This window comes from Anopheles marshallii, chromosome 3 (genome assembly GCF_943734725.1).
Source record: "Anopheles marshallii chromosome 3, idAnoMarsDA_429_01, whole genome shotgun sequence".
NCBI classification, from domain to species: domain Eukaryota; kingdom Metazoa; phylum Arthropoda; class Insecta; order Diptera; family Culicidae; genus Anopheles; species Anopheles marshallii.
Window position 1 is genome coordinate 18536059 of NC_071327.1, and position 11609 is coordinate 18547667.

The 11609-nt window shown below is 43.2% G+C and overlaps 2 protein-coding genes across 2 annotated transcripts; both read left to right on the forward strand.

The window, feature by feature from the left end:
* The first annotated feature begins 2035 nt into the window (after positions 1-2035).
* LOC128713747 (uncharacterized) lies at positions 2036-2930 on the forward strand. The gene is made up of 3 exons (XM_053808614.1): positions 2036-2110; positions 2193-2792; positions 2859-2930. Exons 1-3 carry the CDS (start codon positions 2036-2038, stop codon positions 2928-2930), a joined length of 747 nt encoding a protein of 248 aa, XP_053664589.1.
* Positions 2931-7241: 4311 nt separating this feature from the next.
* LOC128712084 (3'-5' RNA helicase YTHDC2-like) lies at positions 7242-10717 on the forward strand. Its single transcript, XM_053806980.1, has 3 exons — positions 7242-7419; positions 7503-8663; positions 8742-10717. Exons 1-3 carry the CDS (start codon positions 7242-7244, stop codon positions 10715-10717), a joined length of 3315 nt encoding a protein of 1104 aa, XP_053662955.1.
* The last annotated feature ends 892 nt before the right edge of the window (positions 10718-11609 follow it).

Genomic DNA, 11609 nt, shown 5'->3' on the forward strand with positions numbered 1-11609 from the left:
CCCAACCCGCATACACCAACGAAACGTGTCCATTTTCCCAAAGTTTCCCCATTTTTACTTGATTTTCTTTTTTTCCAGCCAAAGCGCATGCGCGCCACAAACTAAGAAACTTCATGTGGGTAAAGTTTTGAGGTTCCACCGACGGTACAGTGGTTGCTTCGGTTCAGTTGTCACTGTTTCGTCGACGAGTGAAAATCAAATTCCCGCCAAAGGAAAGTGCAGTCGCAAGTCGGGAAATCGTTTGTTAGGTAGGCCATTCCTTCCCCTTTTTGTCGTGTCGGGAAAGTGTGTGGGCTGTTGGCGGTGGGTGTGTACGGGTGGGGCAAAACAGGGAAGAACAAGTGGATGGGGATGTGGTGTTACTCACACCAATGCCCGCTGTAGCGGTGACATCTCTGGATGAAGCTTTTTTTGTTGTTGCTGTGTTTTGCATCAAAGTAGCCACTGCGTTGGTCGGTTTGTCGCGCCATTTTTTGGTAGTTTTTACTATTGTTTACTGAGAGAAGGACAGTGTTTATGTAAAACAAGTGTTACTTATTATACAAGTGAATAAGGTGGAGCATAAAACGAAAGCTTTACCGTTCTATACTGTGAGGCAAGTTTGTTCGGTAGAGTGACAACATAACCACACTTTCTTGCGTGCACCCTTCCGTAATGTGCTTCTCGTTTCGTGTAGGAAGTCAGAGATTAATGTGGTGTGCCTTCGATTCCGAGGATGTTATCCCATTTTTCGTGGCCCTTTGTCGATGGTAGTTGTTTAATTTGACAGTCAATTCAAGGGGTGTATGGTGGGCGCATGGTATCCATTTTCCTTCCTACCACCGAAAATCGATGTTGCTTTTGCTGTAAAGCTAAGGTGATCAAATTAATTATACATGCACTGGGGCGACGGTAAACGGTCGTTGTTGATTATATATAAAGGTTGAAGGTCGGTATGTGGTTAGTGATAGCGTCTCAGAAGAAGTGTGACAAAGTGATTGACGATGTGAAAAGATTCGTGAGATGATGGAAAATGTTATTATTGCGTCGCTATGTCTCGCCTGCCCAGTGGAGACATTGATGAATTATCACAGGAAGCCCTACTGCCAAAGTGTTTATCCACGCAACCATCTGCCAGCTGCTGACGTCATCGTCGTGTTTCGGATATTGATTGTCGCATTCGCTCGATGACGTTCGTTTGCCCGCATGCGTTTTACCAGACGCGCGCTCCGTTGAATGGCTCCCGGAGTTTGCGATGGTCAGGGTAGTAGTGAGCACGGGCCGGGAAGATGGCTTTTGGTCGGTTTAGGGAGGGAAAACAGCTGGTGCATGTGGTTTAACGCTCCTTTTACATCTCGCAACAAGTGGTCTGGGATTTTTAATTCCGGATCAAACAATGTCCGGTCATTCAGGATCGTACATTAAATCGTCACATTAGCGGAGAAGGACACCGAGTTTATAGGTCAAACAGATCTGGAAGCTGCGCATGATGCTTCACACGCACACACACTTCGCATGGCACACATCTGAACTCCATCAAGATTGTTTCGTTGCCATGGAGCAATGAGGGTGCTTTTCTTCCTCATCCCCCTTACGTACATCGGCAATTGAGCGTGCTGTGATTCTTATCGGGGAATTATGCTTGACGACGGTTCGACTATACCTGCACGGATTGTCCAAATGTCAAGGTTTACTACGCAACGACCACCCGTAGGACTTTTCTGGGGATATAGCTCGAAAGAACAATTATACACTTTCTTTTGTGATACGTGCTTCGAATTCATACGATGTGGCTTTCCCGGACGGAACACCAATATTGCTGCCATAAATCACTCGACAAGCGAACAGAAAGCAGTGAAAAATATGTTTTTCTTCGGAAGATCCCATGCTGGGATTGCATGAGCCAAAAAGCATTTTTATGTTTGTTTGTTCGGTGGAAGTCCTTCGATTGGTACATTGCTACACTACAACGGTATGTTTTTCCCCCTTTTTTCCATGCTTTTCCTTGGCGCCGGCAGTGCTTTACAACGTGCTCCTAACGAAGCACGCACCGAGCATGTACTTCTTTTTTGTTTTAGTCTCGCTGATGGTGGCTAACCCAGCGTTAGCATACCTTTCAGCGGGCATGAAGGTAAGATTTCTAGCTTACGCTCCTTGACCTTTTGCTGTTTATTTTTTTTAAAACAATCTGTCTTTTCCTCCCGCTCCATTAGGATCAGTTTCTTTCGGACATGCTGCTGCGCGAGCTGGTCGATCGGATGGGCAAGGATTTAGCGGAGGCGGCCGACTCGTACATTGATCCGGCCGCCATGGACGAGCTGCCCGCCAGCCGTCTCGCACTGATGGCGCGTGTGACGAAGGATCTAGAATCCGAGCAGCTCGATTACGATGCACTGCTGGACGGTTCGAATCCGAACCCTTCGCCGCGTGATCAGGAATATCTGCAGCACAGCTCCTTGTGGGGACACCAGTACGTGTCGGGTGGTGCAGGCGAAGGACCTAACCGTCCGAAGCCACAGGTGAAAACCGATGCAAGCTTGCCGGCGTACTGCAATCCGCCGAATCCGTGCCCGGTCGGATATACCGAAGATCAAGGCTGTACCATGGATTTCGAGAATACCGCTGCGTTTAGCCGTGAGTATCAGGCGGCACAGGACTGTATGTGTGATGCGGAGCACATGTTTAACTGCCCGGCAGCATCACAGAACGAAGGCAACCCGCAGATGGACTCCGATCTGGAAAACTTCATTGCTCGCCAGTTCCACACGCAGGAGCATAAGAACTTGGTAGCCAAAAAGTTTCACGTCAAGAAGGTATATTAACGATCAATCAATCAATCAATCAAGCAATCTTCTCACTAAATGGATATTATATTTTAGAACTACAACCCATTCTTGCAAGGAGAAAAGCTTCCGGTCGCTGCCAAGAAGGGATTCAACGTGAATGTTTAGGCGATAAATGCACGGTAAAACCGCACATTCCATATCATGATAACCGACCCAATGTAAACACAAAAGATAGTCAAAACCTGTCTATCGGAACGTTTAATCCAACAGATTAAATGATCACAAACGGACAAACGGCAATGGAAAAAACAACTACTTATCATCGTTCACTTCTAGGGAATAAGACAAATGCAAATACCGACACTCACTTACGACACACTATACGTAAAAGCATTACTAAATAGTGCATTGAACATGTTTGCATATTTTCCAATAAGCAATTTTTCGCCCTGGTTTAAGTAACTACTACATTTTCTTCCGTGTTATGCGAGGAAATTTTACTCTATTCAATCCAATCTATGTTTGCTAGTTGAACACCATTATGCGTGGAGTGTTTCTTTCGCTTTTCAATAGAAATATGGAAATGTTTCTTTAATCATTTTATTACTGGATGAATTTACCACCATGAAGAAAAGGACGCATACTAAAATGTTAAAATTTCATAGAATTTACTATCCTTCCAGAAGCCAGAAATTACATGTAGAACAGCTAAAGCCATTCGTAAATGTTTCATGATGATACGTTCAACAGCAGATGCGACTGGCAGAACGTGTGGAAGGGGTTCAGTAATACCCCCCTTATTTTTCTTTTGTCATATAAAGCCATTAAAAGAACGCTTAGTACAGAGCTTTCGAGAGAGCCACAAGACGATAACATAAAGCAAAATCAATCAAAATGAATCATCTTTTGAAAGGTATAACAGAGTGATGCTACACTGTAACGTGAGGACTCAACAAACTCATTGGACTGTCCTTTGCAAAGCTACAGTTTTCAATTAATACTATTCCTAATGCCTCACTCGGCATTCGGTGCATAACTAAATACCATTTTTTAGAACATAGAAGAAATAACAGCAAACAGATAATGTGCAATAATTATTTCTATTATTTCTTGGTTATTGACGCTTAGAGGATCGCTATTTGCAATGTTTTTAGTACTAGGTTTGAATCAGGAAGTGTCTACTTCTATTACAATCGTGGTCAATTTTATCCGTCAACTTGTGCCATATGAGACCTGAGAATATTTTCAATCGAATAATCACGTACAAACATTGAACGGCAACCAATGTTTTATCCAATTGCTTCAGTCAAGATTCTTCCGAAGTATATGTATTTGCTGATCGGTATTTTGTGCTAATCATATAAAGCCCATCGCAGTAATTGCTTAGTGACGAATGTATGGCAGCTTCAAGCAGCTTTAAATTCAAACTCGCAAACCAACCAGATGTGATGCAGTTCTAGTGGATAGGCAATCATATTGATGACCTTCTCAGTGAAGTTGAATATCTGTGTCTCTCTGCTGGCGCGAACAACATCATACTCCCAACAAGATCGGGTTTCGGTAACGCGTTCCTCCCGTGGACCATATACCCCACCAACATCCAAGGGTAGTTATCGAAGGGCCCAGGAGGCGTAAAGATCAATTTTGTTTGAGTCTCATTAAGTTGAGGACTACTATTAGACAACAATCACATCTGTATCGAATAGACTTACAAATGTTCGCGTTAGGTGTCGTTAAACGTTCATTCTATCTTTGGCCACTTCTTTCCGAAGGAAAGTAATTTTCAATGATAGCTTTTCTCCTTTTTCACTTTTCGACGAGGTGTTTTAATGCTGAATGCAATGCCTCGGATAAAACATCTTTTTCATTGCTGAAACTTGATGCCATTCCAAATAATTGTAATGCACTTGATTTAGGATAAGACACTGATGAAACTTCATCAAATTGTAGTGTAGGAAAACAAAACATTGCTTAATGAGAGGAGCAAAATGAACAGCTGTGTGATTTTCTTTTGTCCCTGAGGCAGAAACCCGTTAAAGATCTCGTCCGTTTCGTGCTTATCGTGAACCGCACACTATACCATCAAGAAGATCAGGTTCAAGGGGCAGGGAAATTCACCGAAAAATAATGTGGGAGATCAATAAGAATATCGACTAGAAATTTGACTATAACTTCTTCGAGAAAACGAAACCTTTAACATCAATAGGCATGAAAAGAACGCTTTCGTCCGTGGCTACACGAAACAATCCGTAGCCGGATGGATATTGATATGAACGAAAAAGATCAAAAACAGTTGATCAACACGCGTGTGTGTTGCGCATACGATCGAATCGATTGATTGTGGTATCCATTTGTAAAGGTCATACCAGCTCGGCCGAGTCCTTTTTTGGCGAACCGCGAGACTAGAAGCGACGATCGTATAACATCACCGATCGATCGAGGGAAAATGTGCCGCCAAATGTGAAAATCATCTACATTCCATCAAACATTGGTTATTCTCTTTTGCAGTTGGCACATTTTCGTTTGATCACAATTCCGTTCGCGGTGAGTCGTTGGACAATCCCATTTCAAATGGGCACCACTGTTAATCGTGCAACACAACCGATTCAACCGTTGTTTGATAGAAACTTACTTCACATAGAAACATTAAACTAAAAGCACAGTTTACACAAGAGAGATGTACACGAGACAAACACTTAACGAAACACAAACAACACAATCTTACGAATGCAGTATTAATATAACACGAAATTTAAATGCTAAGATAGAGTGGAAAAGAGAAATCAAATGTATGCTAAAAGCAACATAACAATTCCATTAACACACCAGAAAATTACTGTTAGTAATAAGCATGAAACAAAACTGTGTAGGGAACGTGTAAGGACACACTAGAACCTGTATGTTATATATATTTGCAATGCGTTAGCGGAGAGATTTGTGGCATAGAGCAGTACGGTGGGGAAGAGAACAGAACAGAGATATATATACACACAAATATATAATCTAATTTTGTATTAAAATCTATAAATATTTAAAATATATATACATATACACATGCAAACTCACCTTATATACAGATGTTTGGAGGCAAAAGCAAAACAGACAAAAGCACACTAAGGCCAGTTGAAACGTGTAACGAGATCATAAAATCGGAATAAAGAAGCATCTTCTCAGTACTTCGGTTATTTTAAAATAAACATGACAATATCGTTAAATAATTACAACGTATGAAAGCATACATTAAACAACCGGCAGCTTTTATGAGCACAATTGTTCCAGGAGCTGCGGGAGTTGAAGCATTTTAAAATTCCGCATAATGATACGTGCATGTTGTATATCTCACCAACATCCGGAGTACGCGGCTAGAATGGAGAATGGACTCAGCTATAAAACGTTTGTCACGTAGTTACAGTGCTTACATTGCTTTGTAGAGTTTAACTATATCCGTTTGAAACACCAGAATGCTAAGGTAGGAAGAAAGATAAGCTCTGATGAACACTTCAATACGTTCTGTAATCCAGCAGCAAACCAGTACGAGCGTTCTGGTACATTGAATTAAGCTTCTTTATCGTATCGAGAATGAGAGATTGAAATAACCAACGGCAGCTAATGTAAAACCCCATTTTATAACTTTATCGTCTTTCACATGTGGAACACTTAGAAATTTAATTTTCATTTACAATTGTACGAGTGTTGAAACAATATTGAAATGACTCCACATTCTCTCTCTCATGCTCCCCTTTTCACGGAAAGCGCCCGCATCTTACTTTGTAATACGATCGTACAGTAGAGTAACACAGATCCACGATATTTACCCGTACAGATTTAACAGAACAACAAATGTTTGCTCTCCACAATATTATCACAAAACACATACGGTTGGATAACAGCAATAGCGAACCATATAAACAAGGGCAGAAATAAAACATCAAACATATAGCAGCCAAACGGTAGAACTCTATTCGTAACAAACCATTTCTTCGAGCAACAGGCAGTATGAAATGCGAAAAGGATAGCATGGAAAACAAGGTGCAGTAACAACAAACCAACATGAATGGAGGAGAAATACACAAAATATATAAAAAAAATGAATTGAAAACTAAAAAAAACACACTAAATAGAAATATATCATAAACCTTCAGTGTCGTATTTATGCATCATTACGGTTCCTGTTTGTTCTTTAGATTAGTTTGGTGTGGTTTTTAGTTGATGCTGTCGGTGGATGGGTTCGCCTACGCATTTTTTGCAAATTTAACGGAAAAGTCATGTTCGAATGTAAGTTCAACTATGCACTATAAACGTCAATGGAGTTTCTTCTTCGCGCCTTCCTTTCCCCAACGGAGTCGGATGAGTGCATCCTTTGAATGGTAACGGATTTTAGTGTCAAAATAACGCGCATACTAGCGGGTGCTCGGCATCTTCGAGGTGCTGGTTATTTATTTCTCAAGAATAACGTAAAATTTTCGTGTGGTGGAAATGGATGCAAACGATCTTTCGGTGTTACGATCGATCGTAAAATTTGTGCGTATCAGCAAGTTGTTGGAGGTAAAGGTTGTTCACGAGATCAATCCGAATGTGGTGAAGGCGATGCAGCAGTTCTTGGCGTCCAATGAAGAATTTCGCAACATATGGGTCGTCCCTATGAAGAATGATGGTATGTAGAGAAAACTGGAAACCATAACCCCATCCGGAAGCACCCCACAATCATACACATTCCTGTGTATTTCTTCTTCACAGACGGACTAGCGATTATACGTGTTCAATCTGGCGGCAATGGACCGTTCTCGGTAGCAACGGAACAGAAGCTACAAAAAATGGCTGAAATTGCCAAAAGTTACGTTTCGGAACTTTTCCACGACCGCGTCAATGTGAGACGGTTCACGATGCCGGTAACTTGGAACTTTTGGTTTATCGATCAAAATGTGGCTCATCTGAAACGTGTTCCTCCGGACTGTGAGTATGATCCGGCGGTCTTGAAGCGACGTTTGAAGCTGCCAGCAAATCAACACCTGAACACCCGTAGTGTGTTGCTCAGTTTGGCCGATTCGAAGGTGTCTATCGTCCACGGTACAGCAGATAGTGGCAAACGCACGGAAATCGTCCACCATCTGCTGGAAATTGCTTGCATGCGGAAATATTCCTGCCGCATGCTTTACGTGATGGAAGAAGAGGTGGAAGTGATCGCTACCGCTGTGCGTATCTGCGAGGAACGGAACGAATCGATCGGTACTACAGTCGGTTATAAGTTGTACATAAATTCTCAAGTTGGAGAAATGAACAACGTGGTGCTCTCTACCATCAAGACCCTGATGCATTCCTTTCTGAGCCATGCGTTCGTAGGTATTCTGAACAGGTTAACGCATCTGATTGTGGACTGTGGTGACCGACATCCGAACGAGATGAGTTTACTGCTTACTCTGGTTGTAACAATTCAAAAATCCTTCGCAATGAAATTGGTGCTGCTGTCCTCGCGAAATGATGAGCCTTCACCGTTCAGTGAGTTCTTTTCGTCGGATACGCTAGTGGTGCGCATACCTCATGGCAACCCCACCGTCAACTATTTGCCAAGCCAGCCGCACGGTGTAGAGTACTGCTATTTGGACGAGATTTTAGATACCATCTGCACTCATGAACCGATTTCAAAAATGAAGGAGGCACTTCCTAAGACTGACAATGCGCTGATGCTGATGGCGAACATACAATGTGCGTACGGCCATTATAGTCCCAATCGAAATGTGACAGCAATCATGGACTTGCTGCTTGAGCGGTGCTGGTTCGATGAAGATGCGGAACTGTTCACGGCGGTACTGTTACGGTTCCTGGAGTACAACAAGCATATGGTGGACTATCAACATTCGGACACTCGCTTGACTGCTCTCATGATCGCGAGTGCAAAAGGTAAGTGAAGGAATCATCTATTAGCGCCATTATCATATTAGTTCTAACGCAACCCCGTTTTGCCATTTCTGTGCTCAGGGTTCGTCGATGTGATTGAAAGACTCTTGACTTTGGGCGCCAACCCGTACATAGTGGGAAGGAAATCCCTCCAAGCTATGAACTGGTGCTCCAAGGGCAGTGATAATGAATGTTGGCAAATGATGCATACGGCACACCGAATGTACCACGACGAGGCTGCTAAGAGGTCACTTTTGTGTCAAATTTATCACAAACTGTACAATCCGTTCCTCGTCGACCAGAAATTAGTGGAGCAGACTGTAAAACATATCTGCAGCCAGTATGCACCGGGAAACATACTCGTGATGTTGCCCGATTTTGCTGACGTACTCGAGTGTTACGGCTTACTCCGACGCAGTGAGCTCGGAACACGGAAGACGTTCGTGCATTTTGTGGTCTGCAATCAATTTCTTACCGAGAACGAGTTGAAAGAAAATGTATTGTTTTCGATCCGTGATAGGCCGGAGTTGTACGTGGTGATTCTGGTAACGGGACCACTGTTGGAGTTGGTGTCGTCGCTGTTACACATCGATTATGTAGTGGATACCGGGCTAGAGGTACACCGTTCCGGCGATTACGCCAAGGGTATATGCATTGATCGATCATGCTTAGCTACTGCGCAAAGATCCCGCTTTCTGATGTGGCTAGCACAGCGGAAATGTTTCATGCTCTACCCAAAGAACTATTTACGGCGGGTAGGTGAAAGTTCTAAACCTACCACCAAAGCAGCGCCCAATATGGCACGATCCGAGGAAGTACTGAAGGCTCTTGTGTTACGACAACACTTACCCAGGGCGAAGCGATCTAACTCGGCGTTAGAATTCGTTTGTTCCACTTTATTCTCAACATGTTCTATAAGCATCGCCGCTTCGTTGGAGACACTCAAACAAATCGGAGCCATAGAAAAGCCGCTAAGCGTACCGACCAGCTTGGGCAAGTTGCTTTTCCAGCTGGGCGTCAACGTTCATCTGGGAAAGGCATTGCTCTATTCGATTTTGTTTCGATGTCTTGATCCTATGATCACTATTGTGGCCGCCTTGAAGGTGGGCGATCCATTCATCGAACCGTTGGACTTGAAGAGAGAAGAGGAAATAAGGTACCTAAAACTAACGTTGCATAACCGCACCTATAGCGATTTGATGGTACTATTGCGCCTGTACCAGCAGTGGACTCAATGTATAACCAGCCAAACCGATCAAAAAATGGTCCAATATCATCTTAAACCAGGAGCCATGGAGGCAATTTCCAATGCGCGCGTGGAACTAATGTCTTTGTTACGTCTTCTCGGGATAGTAAAGTGTGGCCGTGATCATAACACCGAAAAGCTGAACTTTAACGCCAGCAATTGGCATATGGTAAAGGGTTGCTTGGCGGCTGGCTTCTATCCCCAGCTGGTCATGGCGGAGTTTGAGAAGAAGCTGCTGACGGCTAATTGTGGAACGGAGACCTTTAAACCCCATCCTATGTCGGTGGCACAAGTGGATCAGCTACCAGCGAAATGGGTAATCTACAATAGAAAGCAAGATCACATGCTAAACGTACCGAACAATGCGAAGCATGCTCACGTTCAGATCATAGAGAACACCGTCATTTCCGATGTTACGTTGCTGTTGATGTGTGGCATTGACAGAACCGATACACTGCAAACCGGTAATCTGCAAACTCGTGGATGTGTCGACGGCAAGGGACCGGTTGAGTTCATAATCGATCATAAGTACTTGTTCCAGTTGCCGCGTGAAATCTTCGATGCGGTTCTGTTCATGCGCCGCCGACTCGGACAGTTGTTTAAAGACTTTACTCTCAACATGCTGAAAACGATGGACCAAAGAGAAACCGACGAGTTGGTGGCGCACATTGGGGACGTACTGTACGCGGAGGACTTAAGCTTAATGCTCACGACCACTAACTTTGAGTCGCGTCCCAAAGTAAGGAACTTGTTGCCGATGGGTGTTTTCTGGAATTACACATTAGATATGATCAAACTGGCCCGGAAATGAGAGACAACGATCTTAACCCATTTAGGATATTCTGTTGTAGCTCATCGATAATTTACAAATCTTTATTATCTGTTTTCATTTTTATCCATTCCACGTTACTACTCATTGTTTCCGTTTGCGCACGAGTAAACGATTTATAATGCTTAAGCTAAAGTATAGTACAAGGTGTTTTGTTAAAAAAAACAGAAAGACGACTAATAAAACGCTAACAAACACCAGGACAATCGGAAGCAGGCCGCGCGTTAACCTGCTTTCAAATCGTTACGCATGATCGTAACGTCGTCGTAATAAAACGTCTCTATTGTTTGCGCTTATAGTTAGAGCTAGCATCTTATCGGACGAATTGTAAAAATAAGAAAGGACAGTAAACGGAATAAATAAAATCTTTGCGAATTTAAAAAGGACATACCAGTGGGTCCCAATCGTTTAAGGTGCGACAAACCACTCTCTCCCTCCCATTGCTATCGCTGTTTTCTACTAAACTAAAAAGGTCACTTAAAAGTAAAGGTTTTGCATAATTTACAGTACTATACGGCGACGGGGGTGCCTGTTTACGGTTCCAGTCAGTTCCGTTTGTTTTCCCGCGAACGGAGCCCTTAACGCACGGTACACAATCTTACTCTTGAACTCCTACACTGCGGGGAGCGCGAATTGTGGACGCACGCCAATAAAAAAAACCCCTCGAATGCTCCCGGTTGGTCGTTGGCGATGATCACCCGGCCTGGCCTGGTTACAAAAACTCGTTAAATACTTGCAATTTAAATACTACGGGCGTTCGAGTCCATTACCGTTCACACAAACACACACCTTTACAAAAGCAAACACATTTCTACATGCATGGTAGAGCTAAAAGTAGGGAATGTCGTTCCTGATAATGCAAGGGCAGGATTTT

What these genes read in the sequence shown, in the direction of transcription:
- LOC128712084 (XM_053806980.1), top strand. Translation starts at nt 7,242, where the DNA reads ATGGATGCAAACGATCTTTCGGTGTTACGATCGATCGTAAAATTTGTG. An exon ending in CGTCCCTATGAAGAATGATG is followed by an intron (nt 7,420 to 7,502) that starts GTATGTAGAGAA and finishes TCTTCTTCACAG; the next exon opens with ACGGACTAGCGATTATACGT. An exon ending in CATGATCGCGAGTGCAAAAG is followed by an intron (nt 8,664 to 8,741) that starts GTAAGTGAAGGA and finishes TTCTGTGCTCAG; the next exon opens with GGTTCGTCGATGTGATTGAA.
- LOC128713747 (XM_053808614.1), top strand. Translation starts at nt 2,036, where the DNA reads ATGTACTTCTTTTTTGTTTTAGTCTCGCTGATGGTGGCTAACCCAGCG. An exon ending in ACCTTTCAGCGGGCATGAAG is followed by an intron (nt 2,111 to 2,192) that starts GTAAGATTTCTA and finishes CCGCTCCATTAG; the next exon opens with GATCAGTTTCTTTCGGACAT. An exon ending in AAAAGTTTCACGTCAAGAAG is followed by an intron (nt 2,793 to 2,858) that starts GTATATTAACGA and finishes ATTATATTTTAG; the next exon opens with AACTACAACCCATTCTTGCA.